Below are 25,978 nucleotides of genomic sequence, written 5' to 3'. Positions count from 1 at the left end.
GGGCTTGCCGATCAGAAGGTTGGTGGTTCAAATCCTCGTGTTGGAGTGAGCTCCTGTTGCTCTGTCCCAGCTCCTGCAAACCTAGCAGTTCAAAAGCATGCCAGTGCAAGTAGATAAATATGTACCACTGTGGTGGGAAGCTAAACAGCATTTCCGTGCACTCTGGTTTTCGTCACAGTATTCTGTTGTGCCAGAAGCGGTTTAGTCATGCTGGCCACATGACCCGGAAAACTGTCAGTGGGCAAACCCCAGCTCCCTCGGCCTGAAGCGAGAAGAGTGCTGCACCCCATAGTCACCCTTGACTGGATTTAACCATCCAGAGGTCCTTTATCTTTACCCTTTTCACCTTTCTTTGAATGAAGGTTACTGGGAACTTATGGTGTTTCTGCGATAGGAGGTTTTATTTATGCAACTATACAACCTGAGTATAAGATGGAAGATTCACAGCATCCACAGAACTGCTCCCTCTGTAGGTATTTTGGGGCAGCCCCAAAGTCATTAGAGTTACACAGACACCAGCCAGGGGACATAGGAAAGAGAGACATGTTGCCTGCAGAAGGCTCTCCAGCTACTTTGTTCTATGGCAACACGTCATGTGTACTTGGCCATCTGTTTAGTTAAGCAAAGGCCCAACCTCCCAGCATAACATAATCCGCCAGGCTAAGCTTGTTCTGAAGAGGGTTGACCTCTTCAGCAGCCTCTTTTTCTTCAGAATCCAGCATTACAGCAAGAGCACAGGGATGGAAGGGACCCTGAGAGTCATTTAGTCCAACCCCCCTACACTATTATGGTGGAGTGTGAGGCTACAGAACAATGTAACTGAAATAACTGCATTATATTGCCATTGGTGATGCTTGAAAAAGAGCTCATCAACAAGCATCCTGTTCGATTCCGCTTCTAATCACACTGTGCAGATTCCAGGGCTAATGACACATTCCATGCAAATATGTGTCACTGAACCTTGGTGGCTTTTCCCCTCATGAAGCCGTATGGGGTTGCTTTGCTTAGAGCAGGAGGTTCAGTGCTGCTGGGGGAAAAAATGTGGACACCTAAGTTTTTGCTTGCAAAGAGGCTGGGGATTGGTGATAGTAAAATCAATGTGGGAAAGGAAATGGAGGATGTGGAGACAGCAGGAAGTGAAATAGCCAGGGTGGTTGTAGGAAGGGAGAGTCAGTTGAAAAGTGAAGCCCAGAAAGAGGGAAAAGGCGGAGGTAGGGATGGGCAAATCTGTCAATTTCAGTTTCTCATTTTACCATCTTACGTTCGGTTCCCCACATTTCCACATCAGTTTGCAATAAAACAAAAAAAGTTCCTGTGAAAATTCATCAATATTTTAGTGCTAATTTCTCCTGACATATTTTTTTTTGCAAAGCAATTTCCCCTACTAGAATGCATTTTATATGTTATTTTCACTATTATATATGCATTTTAGTGCACATTTGACTCTAGTAGATGCATTTTTGTACACAGTACTTGGCTGGGAAACTGCAAAATTCAGAATTTTGAAGGTTGGCTAAATTTTGGCTCACATATTGATTCAGAAAGTGCAAAGTGAGGTAGATCTGCCTTTCATTGTGAACTGAATCCCATCCCTTTTCTCCCCCATCCCTAGCTGGAGGGGGAGAAAAGAAGAAGAAGAAGAGTTTGGATTTGATATCCCGCTTTTCACTACCCGAAGGAGTCTCAAAGCGGCTAACATTCTCCTTTCCCTTCCTCCCCCACAACAAACACTCTGTGAGGTGAGTGGGGCTGAGAGACTTCAGAGAAGTGTGACTAGCCCAAGGTCACCCAGCAGCTGCATGTGGAGGAGTGCAGACACGAACCCGGTTCCCCAGATTACGAGTCTGCCACTCCTAACCACTACACCAAACTGGGTTGGATAACTACATGGAACCTAAAACAGACCAGGCTGCACATTTTTAGCAAGAAGAAAAATTGGGGAAACCCTTAGGACCCGTTATTGACCTGGAAAGGATCTGGGATACAGGAGGCAAGATGAACATCATTTAGTAAAAACAAAATAAAAAATTCTTTCCAGTAGCACCTTAGAGACCAACTAAGTTTGTTCTTGGTATGAGCTTTCGTGTGCATGCACACTTCTTCAGACTATGGCAGACCAACACGGCTACCCACCTGTAACTGAATCATTTAGTAATTTAAAGTAACCACACAAATATTTGGGAAGAACCCAGCGCCATGCTATTCTGATTGTTCCATCAGTGCAAGCATTTATGCTGAAATGGTCCTGTTCTGGGGGTTCTCCTGCCCCCGCCCCACCCTGAGTCAATTTGAGAGGCACAGGGGGAGGAAAGGATGAAAACTCCAGTTGTGCTAGCATAACTCATTATGCCACTGGCGAAGGAAGAGGAGTGCAGGGGGAACGCACCGCCCCCGGCAGCACGGTCCCAGTGGGGTGCCATCGCGGCTGCCCCCCGTGCTGGGCACCACGCCCCCGCAGGTGGTGTGTCACGCTCCCAGGACGTGTGCCAGCTCCTCCTCTGCCTGCTCTCGCCCCCCGGTGCCGGAGCATGAAGCTCCGTGACTGCACTATGTTGGCTCCCATTAGCACAACGGTGTGGTTGAATCCAGCCATTTGGCTCGAGGTCAGGGAGTGGGGGAGTCAAGTTTAATATGCTGCCATTTTGCCTCCAACCTGCCAATCGGAATGGCTCCTGCTGCTTTCCTGCTTATAGGGTGCTTTGACTACAACCCGACTTCCTTTTGCCTTTGACTTGTTGGCTGGCATCCATCTGTCTCAGGAGACAGTGGAGGAGTGTGCCTTTGGGGGTGAGGTCAAACCTTTGGAGAGTTAAGAATGCCTGCTGTGGCTGTAGAGCCCAATACAGGAAAGACATGGCTTGTTGCATCCTTAAAAATGGGTGGTCATGGCCTGTTTGCTACCATAAGGAGGTTTGGTGAGAGTGTTTTCGAATCAGGCCCTGGGATGTATTCGTAGCTCTTCCAGCACTACTGATTTCAGCATAATAAAGTTACTGTTCTCTTTTGGTTAACAAAACAGTAGTGCAGTCATCTATTCAGAAGCAAGCTACCTTACTGCATACCTTATAGACATAGCAGTTGGCCCAGAACGAAAAAACATTACAAATGTATCGCAGACCACTTATTGTCTTATAAAAGCAGGGAGTTGACCTAGTGGGAGACAAGGTTTACAATGGAGGGAAACATTTCCTATATTCTGACACAATCACACCCACCCGTGTGATCATCTAGTGATCTGAGAGAACAATCACATGGCTGGAAGATTATCGTTTGTTTGGGTGAAGCTGCATTTCTGTTATGAATGGAAACCATAACTGCCACTAGATGGCCATTTATCACTTTTTAAAAACTCCACCAAATGAGTCCAGCGGTTGTCTTATGACCCTTATTCATGTTTACAGCAAAAGTAGCCAATATTTCATCTCCAATATGAGAGAGTGCAACTTTATTATTTTCTTTGGCTTCTGACCAACGCTGATAGCAGTTTATATGTTTCAGCTGTTTCTTTTGCATTTGGGTATTACATTAGCAAAACGTTACTTTTCAATAGATTTGGTTCCATTTGTCCTAGTGTGCAGTTTCAGAAAAAGAAGATGGGGATGTATTGCTTTTTAAAAGTTTATACAGTATTTGGTCTGGTTATTAAGACATTTGGAAGATGAACAAACAATGCTTCTGTTGAACTCATAAGTGCTTTGGTCTAGCTATGAGCCAACGGGGACAATTGTCTTTTACCTTCTTCAAACATACAGAAGGTGGTAGAAACAGTCTAACACAATTCCAATCTCTTCCTACATAGATTTTGTTTGCTGTTTGTCACCCATTGGATTAATGTTAGCTTTTAAAAATCTCATTCCCTCCCCACATTGAAAAATAAATCATTTCTCAGCCTATTCCAAAGTTTGGCCCCATTGCACTCTCAATGACATTGCCAATAGCGCAGTGGCACCCAAGTGCTTCTCCAATCCTCCCTATGAACCCACTGGGTTGCCAGGCACTGGCAAGGCCCTGAAGAGTGTGTGGCGTAGGCAGCAGACCAGGGGAGTGACCCAAGAGAGGGGAGGAACCAGGGGAGGCAAAGGAAGGCATGCATGCAGGAAAATATCCTGGGTCCCCACCTTCCTCCCACCCCACTATCTCTATGTCCCTGCCACATTATACTTAATAATTTGGTCTGTCTTTCCCTCTCTTTGGGAGCTATCTGTACTTTTCTCCAATGTTGATATGTTCCTGCTATCAACTATTCCTGCAGGATTACAGCATAAGCTCCAAGTCCTTACCTTAAATTGTATTTTGTGGTTGTCTCACTCAGTTACTAGATTGGAACACATAACCAATGGGGGTTAAAGCATTATCTATGGAAGCCACAGGAAATAACAAGCATGTATTGGAATTAATGCCTTCCCCCTTCCCTATTTCTTTGTATATTTACGTACTGCATGCTGGCTGGGAAGGTGAATACATACAACATAGTGAGATAAACCTGTGTATACTTTGCACATGTCAAGATGACCAGCGGCTGGGGAGAAGAAGAGACGACTGCTTTCATGCCCAACCAGTGGACTTTGATTGGTCACTAAAAGAAGGAGTCTGTAGTTCAATTCAAATTATTATTTACTCTGATCAGTTTTTCCCTACATTGCAGTGCTTTCTGAACAGGATAGTCAGAACAGGCATAGGCAAACTCTGCCCTCCAGATGTTTTGGGACTACAACTCCCATCATCCCTGACCACTGGTCCTGTTACCTAGGGATGATGGGAGCTGTAGTCCTAAAACATCTGGAGGGCCAAGTTTGCCTATGCCTGCCTTAGAATTTAAATCCCCAGGAGGAAATGGCACCTAAAAGATACAGCTGATTCACAGCTCAGTGTGTTGTGTTCTTACTCCTATAAAATATTACTTTTCAGGTGTATAGCACCTGCTGCCTGCCGTGCACACCCTCGGGTTCAATGGGATTTACCTCCAGGTAAGGGTGTACTGTATAAGATTGCCTAAGGCATTTACACGCCTGATGCTGCAGTCCTATGCGCACTTGTTTGGGAGTAAACTCCAATGCATATGATTGCGCCAGCTGCATGCTTTGAAGGACCCTGCTATAATAATAATAATAATAATAATAATAATAATAATAATAATAATAATAGAAGGGATACACACCTTTTCTACAGTGTTTACTATTCTGCAGCTTTCTTGCACTTTCAAAGTCTTGCGGCAAAACATAGTACCACTATTGAGGAATTAAAAAGGAACTATGCCCTCAATCTTGATAGAAACTGATTAATAATGCACAGATACTAGTCTAAGGCTCACTGCTAGCAAAATTTTATGGAAAGGTGAAAAAGATGACTCCTTTGGATATGGAGGTGAGTTAGTCCTGTTGAGTACTCAATAGCGAAACAGAAGTACACAGAAAACACGGCTTTATTGACTGCATTTGCCAACACATTGAAGAATGCAAAGGTATTTCTTTTCTTTTTTATATAAGCAAATGGTTCATGGTCCCAATGTGTATTAAAGCATACACTGAATCGAAACATGATGAAAATTATGGCAGACAGACCTATTCCAAAGCAACACGAACAGCATGCATAATACAGCTTTCACACAGAACAACTTTTGATACATTATATTGCTTTAAGGATTAACTAACATGGAAAATGTACAAAAGGAGAAATAGGTTTTTGCATTAATGAAAAATACATTTTTTTCTCTACAAAGGAATTTCTAATACAAGAAAATAAATATCGCAACATAAGCCAAAAATAATTTAAAATTGCTCTTTTCAATATATTTTCAATATTTCTCTTTTATATTAACAAATGGCACATCACTTTCTTTGAAACAAAGAAAACAGAAGGGCTTTACCTCCTGTGACATTCATATCGTTTCCTGTAACTGATATGGAGTGGGCCTGTTTTGCGTCTGTGTGGAATGGAGCAAAGTATACTACAGTTTCCTTAAAGAACAACCAAATTAACACACCTACCTGGTAACAGGAAACAGGAGTCTTTTTTTATGAGAGCTTGCAAAAACCTCACTCTGAGGCGCTCATGGGGGGGGGCAGGGAAGCCAGGTGGGATTGAAATCTTCTCCCTTCTTCCTGCAGAAATGGCTAATTCTCCATTGTGTTTTGAGGAAAAGCTCTGTCAAATAATAGTTTAATTTTATTTTTTAATAATAAATGTTAAAATCTTCAAAGAGATGCAAAATATGCTACAAAAGTGCCTTTAGGCAATTCAGTTGACCGAACACTGATATTTTAAAAGCAAGATTTGATTCTTGTTGATGAACAAAAGAGGAGAATCGTTATGACCATGTTAATGCCAAAGCATGACGCTGCTTTTCCAAAGGAAATGAGATTCATCCTTTACATTGCAAATACAAATGCTTGCCGTTCACACATCATCTTAAAGACCGTTGCTTAATAAAATAGACCATATATGCTCTCTGTTCATCTCAAAATACATTTACAGTTCATAAAAATATTTTCCATGGACAATTTCTTCTTCCTTTACGCAAATCTTTGTTGTTGCTGTTGCTGAGAAAAAGGCAAGTGCAAAACAGCAAAGGAAGATCTTCTAAAAATATTTTTGAGCAATATGAAGATATGTCAACCGCACAGAAACGTCAACAAGACTTTAGATGGTCACTACTGGAGACTATATGAAATAATCAGAACTGGAAATGATTTAAAGTAAGTCAGAGCTGCACTGCCAGAAAATCCCTTTTCATCAGCAATGCTTTTTGCTACGAACATTTTAGCGTGGCCAGCCAGATATATACCAAAATTGATGCCAGAGGTGAACCTGGACTAACCATACGGAGGACTTCTGCATACTTAGCACTGCATTTTGCATGTAAGGTGGCAGCATACATGGGCTCCTCTACAATTCCAGAGACAATGCCTGGTTCTAAGGCACTCACTGGCCGCCGCCACCACATCTGCAGTTACGTTAGGAGAATTATTGCCAGGCCAAGCACATTACAGAATCCAGATCAAGGGATTTCACAGCAGTTATACAAAAATACTAAGGTTTTGCCAAAGCAACAAGGTAAAAGTAGTTATGTATCCTACTGTATGCTTGTCTACACTGAATACATTTTCTAACGCAGAGGTGGATCCAATGGTGTTCTTCTCTTCACATGTGCCACAATTGTTTAAAATACTACTTCTCCCTTCCCCCTGCCCCCCCCCCAATCTTCATCATGGGAGGTGGGGGGCTGCATGGGGAATGTGTGCCCCATTCTTCTGTTTGCAGAAGCCCCTTCTGGATCCAAGCCAGAAGGGCATTGTGAACAGAAGAGCATTGTCATCAACTAGTTAGGAACAATGTTATATTCCTGGCTTCCAGTAAAGTATTCTGCATCTTTTTCTTTCATCTTTCTCCACACAAAAAGGCCAGAATCCACATACACCCAGTGTTATTCCCCGTTAGTTGCAAACGTGGATATATTACATGGAAAAGCTGCGATCCAAGACTCCACAGGGCTTTGGTTTCCCATGTGAGCAACGGCAGCCCTGGCTCTCTTCCATTTGGGGCGGGGGCTTCTCCTAGTGTGAAAGTCCTTGGTGTAATTTCAGAGACTTTGTCTACAGGGTGTCATTAATGGGCTGAATGTGCTAGAATGGGAGAAAAGTATTTCTTCTTTTTTCCATATATTTTTAATTTTTGTTTTTGGTTCACTATTACTACTTATTCACAGTAACAATGGGAGTGTCTCGGAGTGCTACATATAATCCAAATCAAGACGATAGGTGCTGCTTTAGTTTGGTTGTTCTTTAAAGTTTGTTCCTTTTGCTGTTCTGTACTGGTGAGCAGGCAGGTTATGCAGTAGCTGATGAACAAAGCTGTGTACAGTGAGAATTCTGGATTTCTGTTTCTCTTTTTTTTAAGCTATAGTTGAACTGAAGCACACGGAAGCAAGAGCCATTAAAAGGCAGCATATTGATTATTTGTATGACATAACTAGGATATTGTAGCTAAAGCCTAGCAAGCTTGATAAGATAAAACTAAGTCCTATTTACTGTATTTAACATTATCAGAACATACCAAGCCTTAATTAAGGAGCAGAATTTACTTGCCAACTCGTACGGGTTAGGCAAATACCAAATTGTTCCATTTCAGTCAGTGCTTTTGAAAAATCATTTTGCAAACATAACTTCTCAAATCAGCAAAAACACTGATGTGTGTTTGGCTCCTGATTTTGGTTTCTTTTCAGAATAAAGGTTCTCCAGGTTGTGGCTCAACTGGAGTGATATTAAGGACTTTGGAAGGCTTGTAAAATGACTGACTCTCAAAAAACCAAGGACAGCCAATATCTGGCATCAGAAAACATAAAACCAACATTGCTCAGAATGCAATGAGCAAAGAGCATCAGAAATCAAAATGGTGGGATGTGATCCAAATGATAAAAGCATCATCTTCAGCAAGCTTGCAACCTAATGCCTCAGCTGTGTCATGAACACTGATTTAGTCCTTTTGCAGCTAAACAGCTTTCATTCATTCATCACCCCCCCTCCCCAAAATGACAAATTTCCGGTTTCTGGCTGTGCTATTCTCAAAATATTCTTTGGCATCCATAAAATAATTTAACTGATTCATCTGAACAACTGCAACGTCTTCATCTCCCCCAGTTTGAAAGTGATGGATTAACAAGCGGAAGTGTCCCAGTATATATATCTATATCTATACGCACACGCTCACATACACACATTTAAAGTAACATACCAACAACAAAAAGTTTTAGTGACGTTCACTTTCCTTTTTGTTTTTGTTCCCTGAGCTCACACTGGGGTCACTCCAAGAAAGTATGTAGCAAACCTTAACCATGACCTTTGAAGCCAAAACTGAAGTAATGGTGTAATTAAGTGCAAACATGGAAAACCTGTGTGACTCATTGGTAATATGAGTTTCTGAATGACACTTAAGGCGTACTAGACACAATTTATGCACAACAGTATTGAAATATTTAGAATGGTGACATCTGTATATCACTTTCAACGGCCTCCTAGTAGGATTTCAGTTTTGAAATGGAAGGGTGAAAGGGTAGTAAAACCATCAATTCCATTACAGTGTTTAAAGAAAGAAAAGAAATGGCAAAGGAAAAAAGGTTCAATCGCCTCTGGATTGTCTACAGTAAAATGATTGTACAGAGGAAGTTTACGTGTTTTGCTCCCTGAACAGGAGCAATAATTTGGGTATTTAAGCTGAAAATGTAAGAATGACCTCTTTTATGGGAACTGAAGCCATTTGATTAAAAAAACAAAAACAAAACCCAAACCCAACACATTTGAGTAATATTTTTCTCAGGTTCATGGAGTTGCATCTTCCGTCCTATGATCTCCATTGTGTTTTGGTAAGAGGCTACTTTAATCAACCTGAGCAAATTATGGGAATTGCTTCAGACACCCAAAGGTTTAGGTTTTACCAATAAATAATATTGGAAGTCACTCAGGAGGCATACCGATTAAAAGCAGAGCAGCTTTAACAAAGATATGTCATTATTTTATCTACTGAGACCCTTGGATGAGGGTTTATGGTGCTGCCCAGCTGGTAAGTTGCGAGTGATAGGGCTAAATCTTGGTTCCCGAACCCTTGGATGGACTTGGATCTAACTGGAGGTAAAAAAGAAAAATCAAGGATTTAAAAGACCATAAATACAATGTTGTCTTTCCTCCAACCATTAAGTGCTTTCTTCAAATAAGCTTGTTGTGCTTCTTTAAAAAATAATCGCTTATTTTACTTCATAGTTGCGTGCGCACACACACACACACACACACACAAACTGACAAATCCCGCAGATGTATGCATACACGCACACATGCACACACACAATTTACTTTTCCATAAGTTCTGTGTATATAGTTGGCTACTGCAATAGTACCCCCATTCTGCAGCCTGCTAAACAGAGGCAATACCAGGCAGACCATGAAATCTATTTGCTTGGTTTAAATAATGCCCATAAAGCTGTCATCCCTGCATGAACAACAGATACTGGCAATCTCAGGCCTCCTCGTTAAAATTCTAGGGTGTCCTGCTCACTACCAGCAAGCACTAGTCCCTAATAATGCACATGCTTGCATTTTGTTTCACTATGATACACATGTTTTGACTAGGAGAGGCTAGCTACTGTTACAGTATATAAGTCTAAGTCAGTGAAGCTTTGAGTCAAACAGAGAAGAGGAAAAACAACTTTTCTTTTTCTCAAACTATATATACAAATTAAAAACAAAACAAAAAACAAAACCCTGTTATGATACCAGGTGGAAATTAGACATGGCAGTTGTAACTGGATTTAGGGCTCACAGAGCTGTCACAATTGGTCTATCTGGCGTATTAGGATGCCAAAATGCTCATTCTGAAATTATCCTCATTTCCTGAATCTAATTGGCTATGGTGCCCTCTGCCACTACCAGATTCTGTGTCAGAGTCACTCATTTCTGCATCTGAGAAGTAGCCATCAGTCTCATTGTCGAAAGGGTGTAAGATAACTTTCGACCTCTCACTTCCTGAAGGTCCATTAACCAGCTCAGCAGGCTTCTCGCTCTGGGATCTCCGAGTCCCTCTGCCTTCTTTTGGTAATCTGAACCTCACTACTGTTTTCGGACTACCTACTGAATCAGGCACTTTAACCAGGGGTTTGGGATCAGAAGATGGAGTATATTTCAGTGGTTCCTCCTTCTCATTGCTCAGGTTACTTATCAGGCTCTGGGAGGCATGTGAATCATTTGTTTTTGGAAGAGCTGTGGGGTGTGAAGAGCCCTTCTTAGCCGACTTTTTCACTTCACACATCACCTTGCGCTCTGGCTGAAGTTTGTCTCCACCTTTCTCTGCTTTGCTGTTTCTTAAATCATGGGGTGACGACTTGGTGGTGCTATCTGGCAAAGAGCTCACATTAGTCCAGTGATGTGAGTCCTCTTGGTGTCTCTTAAAGATGGTACTCAAGCCGTTCCTTGCTGCTTTCTTCTTCGTGTGCGTGCGCACTTTGCTCCTAGCTTTCTTTGCCGTGTCACTGTGCTTCAACGGGGACTTCAGGGAATGATCCATCATGAAACTCAGCAAGGTCTCTTCGTCTTGTAGAAGTTCCTCAGAAAGGCCTGGGGTGGTGTCTTCATGGTGGTCATTGTTCAAGGACCATTCGCTCATTGCCATGTTCTCTGTGGTGATCTGTACAGATTGAGCCAGCCAGCTGTTGAAGAAGGTCCCATCAATGGGAAAGGAAGTGGACAAACCTAAACCAAAAGAGGGTAGAAAAAGAACAGGATGCTTTAGGATTCAGTAACATTTAACCGCCGTAACAAAGGTCATTTCAGTTCCAGTTAGAACAGTTTTATTTGCTTTATAATTGTAACAGTTTAACCTAATTTTTATAATTGTATATTACATTGTTGTAACTCAGCATGGGGCTTTACGGTGAAGGGTGGCCACGAAAACAAACAAACAAACAAATTTGGGTCGGTAATTAGGCAGACAGAAGTTTCAGAAAGACCAAGGCAAACTGTGACATTACATATGATTGTAATAACACAACACCTAAGTAGATTGTTCAGTCCGGGTAAGCCTGAATGTGAATCACACGAACAAGAGGAGAATCATTAGCTTTACAACCTAGGGTCTCCAACATGGCACCTGCATACATAATGGCACCCTTCCAATTTCTTAGTACTTTCAATTTGACATGTCTCTCCCCCCCCCTTTTTTTAACCTTGGGTGGCACTGGGCGGGACAGAAGGCATCCTTGCTTTCTCCAGATTTTCTCTGGGCCCTACATGGTAGAACCTTCTTTCTTTAATGTATAAATTGTTCTACAATACCAATAACAATCAGAGTTCCAGTTACAGGTAGGTAGCCGTGTTGGTCTGCCGTAGTTGAAACAAAATAAAAAAAAATCCTTCCAGTAGCACCTTAGAGACCAACTAAGTGATCAGAGTTCCAGGTTGTGTGGACTCAAGACTCCATCTGCCAGTCCTTGCCACTGGGCATGTGGCACATGTGATACTCCGAGACCTTGCTGGCCAGTGCCCACATACCTGGGGCATAGCTATTCAGTGCAGTCCTGTTCACATGATCACTTAACATGTGAATAAAAGCTTCTGAATGGGGCATCGTTAAACTTCCCACCCATAAGCTCCATGGGCAACATTTTTAAAGCATTTAACCTCTCCACAGTTGCTAAAGCAGCTTTTTTGAAGCCAAACTTACCCAGCTGCCCCAGTACTAACTCATTCCCAGATTTCCTCTTTTCTTTCTTCTCTGGGCTGCTTTTCCTATCGTCTCTTCCTTTTCTTTTTGGGTCACTTCTTCTTCCCTTCGTTTTCCTTCCAGTTTGCTCTGTTTGGGTTAAAAAAACAGAAGTCATTAATACTAAACACAACCAGCAGACATTTAGGAAATACAGAGGAAACTAAGAAGAAACAAAATGTAACAAAGCATTACAATGGCTGCTAGTAGAGCGTGAAGTTATATGGAAAAATCATTTACCACCATTTTAGGCAAGTGGGCATTGCAAACTTGCCTTATGGCCCATGAGCAAAGCATTGCAGGCTGCAATTCTATGTCACGTAGTCTAAGACTTTTTTTTTGTTTTGACACACGAATGGGGTCACTGGCACACGGGTTTATTTGAATACATAAGATTTAACTCAATGTGAACCAAAGAAATAAATAAGACTCCTTGGATTAAAACCAGTATATTTTAAAATCAAGTACCTCTCTTCGTGAATCAGACTATTAGGCTGTGATTCACAATCCATTTTTATGGTACCAGTTTTGCACACCTCTAGAAAGTTTGGGTCAGCAGAGCATTCCAGCTATTGGGGGGACATAATCAACTGGTTCTTTACCTTATAGGACACTTCGCTTAACTTTAATTCCATTCAAAACAGCCCAACGGCTGTATGCAAGTGCAACAAGGTCCATTTGTGTAATGGGCCTTCCCCCTCCCCCTGTGTAATACCTAAACTTGTTCTGGGTTTCCTCTCCAACTCTCCAGAGCAGATTTAGGGGCTGCCGGGATAGTGGTGGGAAAATGTCCCATTGTGTGAGTTGACCTCATTCCACAAATACAACTAACTAAATTGAATCCTGCCTTCAACATTCAATTTATTCAAAACAATCTAAATGATCCCCAGGATTTATTTCCCTTGGCTGATTCATACTAAAATAACAAGGGACTTTTGTTAAAATATTACTTTTTTCCAGCAAAGGAACTTCTCCAAGCTTTTTACTTATTCCTTGGGATGCTGAGCATTCTCAGTGAGGTCCTGCCTAAAGCTCCTTCTGCTGGAGGTTGCAGAAGAGAGAAGAGCTCTTGTGTACTCAGGTCCTGATTACAGCTTTCCATAGGAACCTGGTTGGCTACTGTAAGAACAGATCGCTGGACTTGATGGACCACTGGTCTGATCCAGCAGGCTCTTCTTATGTTCACACCTAGGACCATATTAGGATGCCACATGAAAAATGAATTTGCACAATTCTGCTTGTGGTGGACAGCTTGTTGTAATAGTGTTATGGGAATGCTAACACCCTGCGTTTTAGTAGGCTTCTACCTGTTTTGATGTTATGTGAGATAAATAGACAGCTCATGGTTAGATTACTTGCTTAATGCAAGAGAAATGCCTCTACATGCTGCCTGGTGATTGAGAGAGAAACACAGCAGCTACTATGGTACACATCAATAGGCCGTACTATTATGAACCTATTTCCAAGCATGCAGAATGGTCTGGTGTTAAGAGGAAGAATACAAATGGTGGTGGTGTTCAAGAACTGCTGCCTTAAACTAATTAGGCTGTCCTTGGTAGTCACTTAATAAACCCACTGATGTAGAGAATTTATGTTTCCAGGCATGCCAATCAAATACATCCCTCCCCCCACCCAGCCCTCACAAGTACTGAACTGACTTCCAGGAAGAAAGAAAAGCAAAATTGATGTTTGCTCAATTCCTGCCAGCTAACTGGAGAAGGGCAGACCTATTTTTCACTTGACTTAACAAATAAAAGTATCTGGCTTTTGTTTAGATATGCTGCAATGCTTCCAAACAGCAATATGAATGTTAGCCTTTCTGAAAAGGAAGTGTGTCAAAAGGAACAACAGCTGCATTTCAAAGCCTGACAGCTAGGGGGGGGTTGCTTTTCAGTTTACGGGAGATAAATAGAAAACTCCCACTTTTAAATGGGCAGCCCCATCCCACTTCAAGAGGCAATGCCTAAATGATTATTCATCAGTGGCAAAATAAAAAAGCAAGCTTAACTTTATGAGGGCCGTCTCCAAAAGTGAAGTGTGCCAAATGTGTTTCATCAAGATGTTGTTCATTAACCTCTGTGGCATACATTAATTAATAACTAGACATCTTGGGTCAATCTCAACAATTCATTTTGTTTGGAAAGCATGCCGTTCCGTGCAAGGACAGTAACATTAATAACGAATTATCCACGAACACTGATCCTTGTGCCCAATTAAATGCAACAGGAGTTCAGGATATTCAGCCAATTTCCAAGAGCTACCAGCTCCATGCAGGCTTTGGATTCCAAACAATGCCAACCTGGCAGGGCTATAACTCACAGAGTAACTACTTGCTGAGGAAGTGATTTCATATTATGTCTAATTGGCCCATAATAATAAAAAAGCAAACCTCCTCCATCCCTTGCACCCAGGAATTGGTACAGACATAAATATATTATGTGAAGTACAGTGGGCAACATATGGCCTATAGCACTTCATCTTCCAGCCCACTGCCTCCTACCAGGGTGCCCACTTCATAGAAGCTGCTGGCAGTCTATTGCTCATCTCAACATTTTCTTGCTCTGGAAACCAGAAGTGGGTTAAAGAGAAACCTGCAAGTGCCAGTTCCTGGAACAAAGCTCTGAAGAAGACAATATAAAAACTTTGTGCCCATACTCCTTAGAGTGGCGATTTGGTATTTGTGTGTATCTGGGGGCAAAACTAGATGAGACAAAGAAGTTGCACAGTTGGCTCTTCCATCTCTTTAAATTTTGGAAAACAGCATCTGGGGAGGGAGGTGTGATACAGACTGAGACTGTTGGGCTGGGGAACAGAGTTAAGTCTCCCATTGCCCCATGATATATTTTCCCAATCTCTTCCTGCAAACTAGTATTTGCCCAATTAGGGGGGGGGGATACACTTACAGGCTGCATAAACACAAGTCCTCCTTTACTGTACAAATAAGCAGCTTCAAGAGAAATGACACGGGCGGGGACGAAGGGCTATCCTCCCCCTCCTCTCAGCAGCATGCTCCTGGTCCAGATGGTCATCTCCCCCCTCCCTGGCCTATGGTTGCTATTTGCTAAAAGATAGAGACCAGGTAACATATTATTCCTTCCATGAAACTTGCCTGGCTGTTCTCAGGGGTGCTGAGAGGAAATACACTAGTCAGAAACCTTGAAGGAGAAAAGTTGCATCTATTTAACTACTCCTTCAGCAGCTACAGATAATGCATTTTTTCCTGGCTTGCAAGGTGGAAGAAGGGCTGGCAGGGTAGCCTGGCTAGTGGCAACCGCAAACCCGATTATCATGAGCCATAACCTGCCCCATTAATAGCCCTTATATAGTTGCCTATTGGAGTATCACATGAACATACAACCTACACTGTGATATATAGGACAAGCTACAAGAATTTCCATAACTTCATCTTTCACAAGCCAAGCTTCCAAAGTGACCACAAGTGACAGCAAGAAAGGCCACTTTAAGCACATTTCCAAGAAAACAGATTTGTTTTGGAAGTAAAGGCTTCTGGGCTACAGATCAAAAGACTGAAATGCAGCTCTCATGCATTTCTTGGGGTTACTTAATAGCCTCTGTGACCACTGGGATTACAGAATGATGTGCCAAAATTAAACTCCCAGGGCAAGAGTGATTATTTATCCAAACACATTGTAAGTAGAAAGTATGTGTGAAAATGATTATAGTAGGTCTAGCTAGTGACTGCCAAAGCAAGAGTGGCATGTATGTGATTGATCTACATATCAGTCTCAGAAAAACAAAAGCAAAAACCTATTCCTATTTCACTTAAACAGAGGTTTGACTTGTATAAATGGGGAGATAAGCATGAGGCCCATGTATTCTTGTTATAACTATTTTTAAAACAGGTAAAATAATTTGGTGCTATACCAAGCCGGGGGGGGGGGGGGAGAGGCTCTGCCCAAAGGCTTACAATCAAAGAGAGCAGTAAACAAAGATGCTGTCTTATGATTGTGTTCATGGCTGAGATTGCTTTTTCTAGTGAAGATGCCATTTCTCCTTAAATCACAGGACTGGTATTTGTGGCTTGATCCCATTTCCGCATTTGTCATTGGCAAAGCACCACTTCACTTAACAGGAAGCCGGAAAGAGCCTTCTTCAGTCTCAAGTCTCTCTCAATCTCACTAGCTCTTTTGTGGAAGTCTGCATCACCTGAGGCTAGCAGTCAAATCTCAACTACAACTGAAACAGAAAAGACAACTCAGCTCCAATCAGTTCAGCTCCTGTAAAAAAAAAAAAAATCTAAGCTGGCAAATGTGAACCATTTGGAGTAGGAGACTGAAACAAAACACCTGCACCAAAACATCCTGGCTAATTACAAAACCGGCATGGAAGCTGCCATGTGAATCAAATGTGTAGCTGCAATATTCTCCTTGACAGCTTATTTTGGCAGAAACAACTGCTAGATTAGCAAGTGGGGACAGTCTTTCCCAAGCATACATGCAATATTAACACACTTCTAATCCAAATGTGGCTCATGGATAATATAGTTCAATTGAATGATCAAGGTTACCATTATAACCCTATATAAACACAGTTCCCTTATCTGAAGTCTGATTACATGCAGGCCTATATATACTCTGTGTAAGAAACAAACAAACAAAAAAGCTCCGATCCAAATTCTGCAACAAAGATGGGTGAGTAGGGAAGGAGTCACAGACAGGATAAGGACTCTCTGTTGTCCAACAACAGCTGGAGGTCCACAAGGCTCCTTTCAGCTATCATTATCCATTGACAGACCAATTCTTAAATCAGTTTGTCAACCCTTTTTGAAACTCAAGTACAGTGGTGCCCCGCTAGACGAAAATAATTCGTTCTGCGAAAATTTTCGTCTAGCGGGTTTTTCGTCTTGCGGAGCGGCAATGACAGCCGCGCTCCGCAAAACGAAAAGAAAAAAAAGACGAAAGTTTTTCGTCTTGCGAGGCAGCCCCATAGACTTTTTCGTCTAGCGGGGCAGCCTTCCGCTAGACGAATGCCTTCGTCTAGCGAGTTTTTCGTCTAGCGAGGCATTTGTCTAGCGGGGCACCACTGTAAATGGCTATCACCACAACTTGTGAGAGTGAAACTTGAGAAATGCATATGCTGATGGAGTGACCTGCTCAGTGCTATGTTGGATCCCACCAATTGTTTATTAGTTTAAATACTGCTTATATGCCAAAATGGCTTTTAAGTGGTTCATGAGTATAAATGCATTGCACAAGTTCTATGCATCCACATGGTATTTTTATCTCACTGTTTCTGGTGCAAACTGCTCAACCTTAGTGCTCTCCCAAAGGTGGAAAGAGGCTGAAAGAAGAAGAAGAAAAATCACCCATGCTTGTGCAGAAGTACCCATGAGACTATCTGGATACCAGTCATCATTTGTATTTATTATGGTATTTTGCATGTAATATAGGAATTGAAATTCAAGATATTTGAATATTCTTGTAGGTAGGTTATATTGATTAGTTGTGCCATGATAACTGCTATCTTCACAAGAGTTTATTAGTGTATTCAAACAGAACTACTAAAAAAATAAATTACTGTTGCAAATTTGCACATATTCTAGAATGCTGACTGCTTTGCTACTACAGTTATGGAAAATTCAAGGTCTGCCAGAAAAAGGGGGGGGGAGGCAAAGCACTATTTTGAACATATACACTCCATAGAATGTTCGCAAAGAAGGACTCTAAATTATTCAGCCTGAAATGAATTTTGTTCCCTTAGTCACTGTGTAACTTGCTACTGGGCAGAAGCATTAATTCTTGATGCAATGAAGGTTTTCATGACACCCCTGCCACCTTCACCTTTCTGTTCTCCCCCCACCCCTCTTAATAGTTCTGCTAATGGCAATACTGTTTGGACACAGAATTTCCAAAGTGGTCCTAATTCCACTGCTATTTCTATTTTCCCATTTATCTCCATTAATTGAGTGAAAAGCTGCTGTTAAGTAATGTGCCCCAATTATTGCAACCCCCCCCCAATCTGGCAATAATTAAGCATAAATATAACTCCCCTTTTCTGCTATGCAGGTTCTCGTTTGACACCTGACTCCCAACCTAATCTGCAAATCTGCACAAACACGTTGAAGTGAAATATTAGCCAATGAGGAAGTAACCCTAGCAAATTAAGTCTATGAAATGTGTGACCCCCCACAAACTGTTGCAGCAATATGATGAGTCATGCCATTAAAAAAAGGGGAAACACATCGTTCAGAATCCAGCACAGAATTAGGTGACCTTAAACCCACTGGAAATTCTGGAACTTCCCTAACACTTTGTTATATCGTGTTTGTTTCATTTCGGTAAGAAAAATTTAGATAATGAAGAAAATATGGCTGAGTTTAGACTTCTTTCCTTTGTTAATGCTCTCTTTTTATAGAGAAAAGAGCGTTACACAGCAGCTGACAAAACACTGTGATCCAAATCCCCTTTGTGCTGTCCTGGATGTCCCTGTTCCAGCCCTGCTGGCCTCCAGCAGCGGGAAATTCCCCCTTTTGCCTGTGTTCCAGGGCTGATCCAGTCCAGACCCACTGGATGCCGATCTGGGCATGATCACAGCATCAGTCATTTGGGTGTCTCCATCCACCTAGAGCGCTGCACACCCTACTGTGGCCCCACTGCTCTGTTAAGTCCTGCCAGGCAGCAGCCAGGGTAAGAACTGCAGTTTAACATATTACTTTTGGCATAAACATTTCTGGACCAGAGCCCACTAGATGCATAAACAATGATCCTCAGTTGGCAGCGAGCGGTGCATGAATACTGCAAAAACTGTAAACACCATGCCTCAAAACACAAGTATACAGCAGGAGATCTGTGACATTTCTATGAAGATCCCAAATGTCTATTCTAACTGATGTTGTTTAACTACAACTCCCATCATCCCTGACCACTGGTCAAGTTAGCACGGACTGATGGGACTTGTAAAATAGGATTTGGAGGGCCCTACACTGGTGTCCATGATGTGGTGAGTTTTCTGAAGCTGTTGTCTGCCTTTGATTGGGTTGCCATAAATGTAGTTATGGGATCTTATCTTCTGAGCACAAAGAAAGTTTGCATCATGGTCAAACAAACGTGGAACCACACATTTCTCAGGTAACACATTCCTCAGACCCTCAAAATTGAACTCGAGAAGAAAGCTTTCAGCAAAAGAGAATGTGGTCCAGACAGTCCTAAAGAAACCCTAACCACGTGATGGCTTCTGAGGAGGCTCCAAAGCCACAAACACAACAACTGACTGGAAACTCTGCCAGGCAGCCAGATGCTCCTTCTGGAGAAAATGTTACAAAGCTCTGAGTTTTGGGTTCTGTGCTCTTGTTGCAAAAGGGTTTTTTTTAAATTTAATTTACAAGATATGGACTCAACAACTATGTGCTTTTTGGCTGGGTGTGTGCCTTTTCAAATGAGCTTATTTTTAAAATCTTCCGATGGTTGCATACATCTTAAGGCTCTCTTTATTAACAGATAGCCGCAACTTAATTTGCAGATAAAGCTAAGAGCAAAGAGGAGCAAAAAGATCAGCTGCCAGCAGTTCAACCTTTGATCCTTAATGGAGCCAGAGGCAGTTGCCAGGAAGCCAGTGCAACTGCTGGCAAACCATGCTAGTGAACCAGATGCTGCCACTAAAAACACTGGAGTCTAGAGCCTTGGGGGCGAAGATGAGCAATAATAATCCAAAGAAGGTGGGAAGTAAACAGCATGCTTCTGCAATAGGATTTCATAACAGGCCAGGTTGATTAAACAGAAATTAACTAATGCAGTTAGCATTTCTAGCTAATTTCTCCCTTAGAGGTGACATATGGCTTATTTGCACAGGGTCAGCAGGAGCTGCAATATCAGGTTCTTCTGCAAATCAGGAAATTAAAGGATTTGCCCTGATGTCTTGCTAACTATGTTAAGATGATTTCATATGTGTTCAGAAAGAACCTTGTTGCTTATCATTAATAGCTGGGTGATGACACACTGGGTTACCTTTTAAACAGCTACAGCTTCTACTGTGTAAGTAAGCTGGGCCCTGGGTAGCCAATGGCAAACCAATTAATTGTACAGTAGTACCATTTCAGATTTTCATGGCTTGGCATTACAAATGAATAATAATTAATTCTCTGGAATGGTTAGGTGGTAGTTTCCTATTATAACAAAAAAATATGAAATATGTTTTTATAAGAGTCATGTTATGACTTAACATAGTGACATTAAATTTTAAAATAAATCTGGCCGTTCCTTATTTAAACTGGATTGAGCGAGTGTAAGAGGGAGTGAGTATGACATCCAACAAAGTTGAGTCCCTAGGGGCACCTTATATTTAGAAATTAAACTGTGGCACATGACTTAAGCTCTTGAATTCATGCATTTTTACAGGAACACATACATACCCATTACCAAAAATAAATAAATATAGCACTTTAAAATGTCAGCAAACACATCAGCAATAATCATTATGCTGACAGTAGGTTTTTTGGGCCCCAGAAGGAACATATACCTGGGTAAAGGTCCTTCTCAATAAGTTTCATCTGAAGGTGGAAGATCTGTTCCTGGAGTTTGCAAATGGAGTGCTTCATTTTCTCTCGCCTTGTCACCATGTAACAGAGATTCCTAACCTGCAAAACAGAATAAACCCAGTTTCTACTTTAGTAGTGAATTCTGACAAAAATCCGCTGGCATCTCAGCTACTTAAAATGCCACCCCATTTCTCTGCTTATCCTTGCCCTCTTGTTTATCATGATCAAATCTTTCCATGGCACACTTTGTTTCTCCATCTTTCATGCCTGCATTCCTGTACACTTTGGAGGCAGTTCAAATAATGCAAATACTGCGGGCAAGAAACCACCAATAAAAGAAACACCTCCCTCTTGGATCAGTTATCAGCCCTACACCTATGAATAACTGACAATAACCTAAAGCAGGAATGGGTAACCTGTGGTCCTCCAGATGTTGGTGAAATACCCACCATCCCCAACCACTGGCCAAATTGGCTGAGGATGAGGAAGTTGGGGTCCAGCCATATCTGGAGAGTGGCAGGTTTTCTATACCTGGGCTTAAGGCAAAGGCTGCCATAAGCTGCCTTTGACCATCAGCAGAGGCCGTCTGGCATCTAATTCATGTAATAGGCTTGGGGGGGGGGTAGCTTATCTACCTTTTCAAGCAGCAATTGTTTGCAAAGAGAAGAAGCCACAAATATTTTGTCCTGTCTTAATCCGGGAATGGAGTTGATTTGTGGAGGGCAGGAGAGAGGACTACACATGCCATGAAGTGGCGGTTCTTCTGGTTATGAGAGCAAGAACTATGGTGAAAGAATGAGGGAAGGTGAAATGTGCAAATTGCACTTGTCAGAAGGTACCCTGTTGGAAACCTGAAGCAGTACACCTCTCAAATAAGTCTCTATATTTTCTTATACCTTAGTGCAGGCAGAACTTATGCTTTTAATGTAAAAAGTATTTTGCAATCCACTTCTCAATTTTTCTCATAGTAACATTTGGCAGTACATCATTGTCCCCATTTTAGATACAAGGGGCAAGAGTCACTGGGGAGTTATGCAAAACCCACTGAAATTAATGGGGACTGTGTAAGAGAACTTCATGAAGGAAACAGAGAAGAGACAGTGGTGTAAAGACTATCCAAGGGATCAAGGAATGAACAGAACTAATCATTTCAAAAACAGTTCTTTAAACATTATTTTCAAGAAAATAAAACCAAAATCAAAGCATATTAGTTAAGATAATTAAAATAAGATGGCTTGAATTAAATCCTACAGTTTCCAAACTACTACAAAAAAATATATCTTAACCTGCACGTTCCAGTTTACACATGGCTGGTTCTTGGGGGATGGGGAGTCTCCCCAGATCTTGCCATTAAATTGAGTTAAACAATTCACTTTCTCAAGACCCTTTTCTCTGAATCAGGAGAACTTCCAAGAAGAAAAACAGGAACAAAGGAAATATTAATGATCATATTTATTCTGGGTCCTTGTTAATTTTAGGTTGCCTTTAAGGACTATTTAACTGCTTCTTCGCATGTTTTTGAAACTTTAAGAAAGCTTACAAACTCTTATAAACAAAATATATAGACCATGGCTGGTGCTGGGTAAAGGCAAAGTAACTTCTTTTAAAGAGGAAGCAAAATGCGGTAAGCTACCTATGTCTCTGTTAGTTAAGGGTGATGGTCTGTTACCCAAGATCAGCGCTTTTTGTCTAGAAAAATGGGTGCCAGAATTCACCATGAATACCTCCCTTGTTCTCTTATAATGGCAATGGTGCCCACCTGAGAGGTTCCGGAACTGAGTTCCGGCTGAAAAAAAGTCCTGCCCAAGATATTGAAGCCTTTGGGAAATGTTTGCAGCTAACATGTCTGCTCTGCATTAGAAGACCATTTTAGTAAACGCCAACACCCCAATGCAGTTAATGTTAGTTGTAACTAAGGCTGCAGTGCTAACTCTTCCACTCCCTTGACAAGGCTTTGCAGAGCTGTGCAGCCTTCACTGCAACTGCAGTCTAAACACTCATGGCAGTCACAGCAGAGAGGAGGGTGGGCAGGTTGACCAACCCCAGTTCCCACACCTGCTCCAGTCTGAAACAGCAACTGGGTCCAGACTGGGCCTGATGCAGACAGCTATGATCCACCTTGAGATCCAATGAAACCCTGCTGTGGGGCTACCAGTGGCCCTCCTGTGCACATGTTTGGTGGCCAGTCAAATCAGTCAGCAGAGACGAGTGGAGTGACATTGCCACTCAATCTAAACCTCACATAGCCTGGCATAAGAGTGAACTTTAGGGCATGTTTGTCAGTACTTACTACAAGTGTTGACAGTTGTGTAATTGCAATGACTAGCAAATATTAATGAGTCATAGACTGGGGTAAGAAAACCTCTGTTGCGTCTTCAATCTTTTAATAATTATTGACAAATAAGTTTCTGCTTCTTCTAAAGAAAATTTTCTACCCTACATTTGCAGGGCACAACAAAGTTCTAGGCTGGAAGAGATGAAATTGTCTCATTTTATCCTTCTCATATGACAATGTCAGCCAGGCAGGGCTGAGACATAATGACGCATTTAATGTAAGAGATAAGAAAGGATTGGACTTTGGGTCTTCTACATCCATGTCCAAGATCAAAATCCAGCCACTATGGTACAACTGCTCTCAAACAGGCAACTACTGTGCCTACAGCGACCAGAGGCAGACCAGCTGTCCTTCCTTCCAACAAAGATGGAGCTATTGGTGCAATGCATTATTTTGTTTGAGCATGGCTCTGGTAACAGGAATGAACTTTAAAATCACATCATCTATAGGATGCGTTTAATATAATTAAATCATACTGTTTTAATTATATAGCTTGTTTCAGGATGTGTCTATATAAAATAGTACTTTTGTGGAATTCTGCAGTAGAACTGCAGCATGTTTTTCTGTCATTACGTTTAAAGGTCCTGTGTTGCTAGCAAAAGCTTTGTATAGTGGAAGAGAATTATTCAGCAAAGACTCAGTTTGTAGACACTGCTGGAGCCCTGAGGAGCAGGACTGATCTACAAATGTCAAAAAGATACAGTGGCCCACTTTGCATGGCATGGTAAACCACAGTTAATGGTTCACCACGAGTGCATCTTTCTGGACTATTTGTTGGCTCCCTGCTAGCATGCAGAGGAAACTCTGGCTTAGTGTTATATCTGAACCAGGGATTATGGTTTGTTTCACTCCAACAAACCATGATCGGTACACTAACAGACTTTGGCTACAGAATGTGGTTTACAAGGAGTGGAAAAAACCACAACTCCTCATAGTGCTAAGACAAGGGCTGTGGTTTAATACTACTGGCTTTGTTTGTCCCCACGGACAACAATCTGCCACAGAATTTTCCAAATGCTTTTTTAAAAAAAACAAAAAACCGACACAAAACACCACCACCTTTCTCTCTGGCAGGTGCACAGCAAATGACAGTGTTTCTGAAACAAACCCAGTCATCCAAAGGTCATTTCTGTTTTGCTTCCTTCAGGAGAGCTGCTGTCATTTCACCAGTGACTGATGACCCAGTTGTAAGAAATTCCCCTCAGAGAAAAGCTCAATTCAGCATAAATACTGTATGCAGAGGGAATGTCAGTGGTAAAAGAAAACCTTGTACCAGTTGGCTATCCTGTTTCGACAGCATAGCTGTTCAGGAGAGAGAAAAGCCCAGACACAGATCAAGGAGACCAAAAAGAGCTGTTCATCAAATTACTTCCTGACACATTATCATGCTGAGGCAACTGCAGGGGTCTGAGACCTCAACCCCTGACCCCTGAAGTTCAAGATCACTCTTCAAGCAGAAGAGCTCCTGATTTCTAACACTTGCTTTTCCAAATCAGTACAGGGGCATGAAAAGCCTGTTGCTAATCTCTAACAGGACTTCATTGATGATTTAAGCCACGCTGTCACACACTGTCAGAGGCACAGTGTGAAGTAAATATAGATTTTACAGGCATCTAAATATACCCATCCGCTTCTGGCCTAAGTCTGCCCTGGTTCATTCATATACTAACTGGGCCAAATTTTGATTCATTAAAGCCCAGTGCAATGCTGCCACACTCATGCCCATGAACAATAACAGCAGTTGGTATGAAAACAAAGCTTTATTCACATAACAAAAATCTCTCTGGAGACCCCTCCTTCAGAATCCCTGCCAACTCCTACCTGCATCAAACTTTTAAGAAACTGTGGTATTTAATCAGGACCTTACTCACAATTGTGTATATCAGGCACTTGGGAGGGGGGAAACCCAAAATAAGCAAAACAAAAACGAAGTTCTGAACCAATTTAAGCACAAACTCTGTGTCTTGCATGATGTTTAGTTCATTAAATTTGTATACAGATTTACATTAAAAAGTCCTGAAGCGATCTTTAAGCAAGTAAATAAAAGGTGTGTGTGTGTGTGTGTGTGTGTGTGTGTGTGTGTGCTGAATTCAGCGAAGTATTTGCACAAGAGGAACAATGTCCAAGATAGGGGAAATGACTATATTCAGCTCCTTCCCACCCACTCCAGAAAAAAGAAAGTTCCCAATAGGGCTAGGCATGTGCAGCCCTGATAGATGGATCACAAATGCATATAACCAGGCAGAGGGCCTTTTAGGTAGTGGCACCCGTCCTGTGGAATGCCCTCCCATCAGATGTCAAGGAAATAAACAACTACCTGACTTTTAGAAGACATCTAATGACAGCCCTGATTAGGGAAGTTTTTAATGTTTGATGTTTTACCATGTTTTTAATACAGTATTCTGCTGGAAGCTGCCCAGAGTGGCTGGGGAAACCCAGCCGGATGGGTGGGGTATAAATATATTTGTTGTTGTTGTTTACATCTACTTGTGTTTATGAATCTTCTTCCAACTAGGGACTGTGCATGTGGAGGCTTGATTCCATGTTTGTATGCCAATTGACTGGATTAGGCCATGTGTGTGTAAATAAACAAATCCCCCTCATAACTGCATTGTATTTCTGAAGAAAAACTGTGGAATGGGGTGAAAGTAGGGAGGAAAAGTTAATTCTCACTAGAGTGTTAGTTACAGGTGGGTAGCCGTGTTGGTCTGCCATAGTCAAAACAAAATCGAAAATTCTTTCTAGTAGCACCTTAGAGACCAACTGAGTTTGTTCCTGGTATGAGCTTTCGTGTGCATGCACACTTCTTCAGATACACTGAAACAGAAGTCACCAGATCCTTAAATATAGTGGGGGAGTGGGGAGGGGTATTACTCAGAAGGGTGGTGGGAATGGGTGATAGGCTG

General features: G+C 41.8%; 1 protein-coding gene across 2 annotated transcripts in view; it reads right to left on the bottom strand.

Moving 5' to 3' along the window:
- Positions 1–5,404: 5,404 nt before the first annotated feature.
- The window catches only part of JADE2 (jade family PHD finger 2), a 152,010-nt gene continuing 131,436 nt past the window's right edge, over positions 5,405–25,978 (bottom strand). The window contains exons 10-12 of one of the 2 annotated variants that reach the window (XM_033140108.1): positions 20,719–20,836; positions 12,205–12,333; positions 5,405–11,234 (exon numbers count right to left, since the gene is read on the bottom strand). In XM_033140108.1, coding sequence (XP_032995999.1) covers positions 10,339–11,234; positions 12,205–12,333; positions 20,719–20,836 — 1,143 coding nt within the window. In that variant the 3' untranslated portion in view covers positions 5,405–10,338. The remainder of the gene's footprint in view (positions 11,235–12,204; positions 12,334–20,718; positions 20,837–25,978) is intronic. The other variant, XM_033140109.1, reaches the window with a different exon arrangement.

The sequence above is a fragment of the Lacerta agilis genome, chromosome 2, assembly GCF_009819535.1.
Source record: "Lacerta agilis isolate rLacAgi1 chromosome 2, rLacAgi1.pri, whole genome shotgun sequence".
In the NCBI taxonomy this organism is placed as follows: Eukaryota; Metazoa; Chordata; class Lepidosauria; order Squamata; family Lacertidae; genus Lacerta; species Lacerta agilis.
This window is presented reverse-complemented; position numbering and strand designations above follow the sequence as displayed.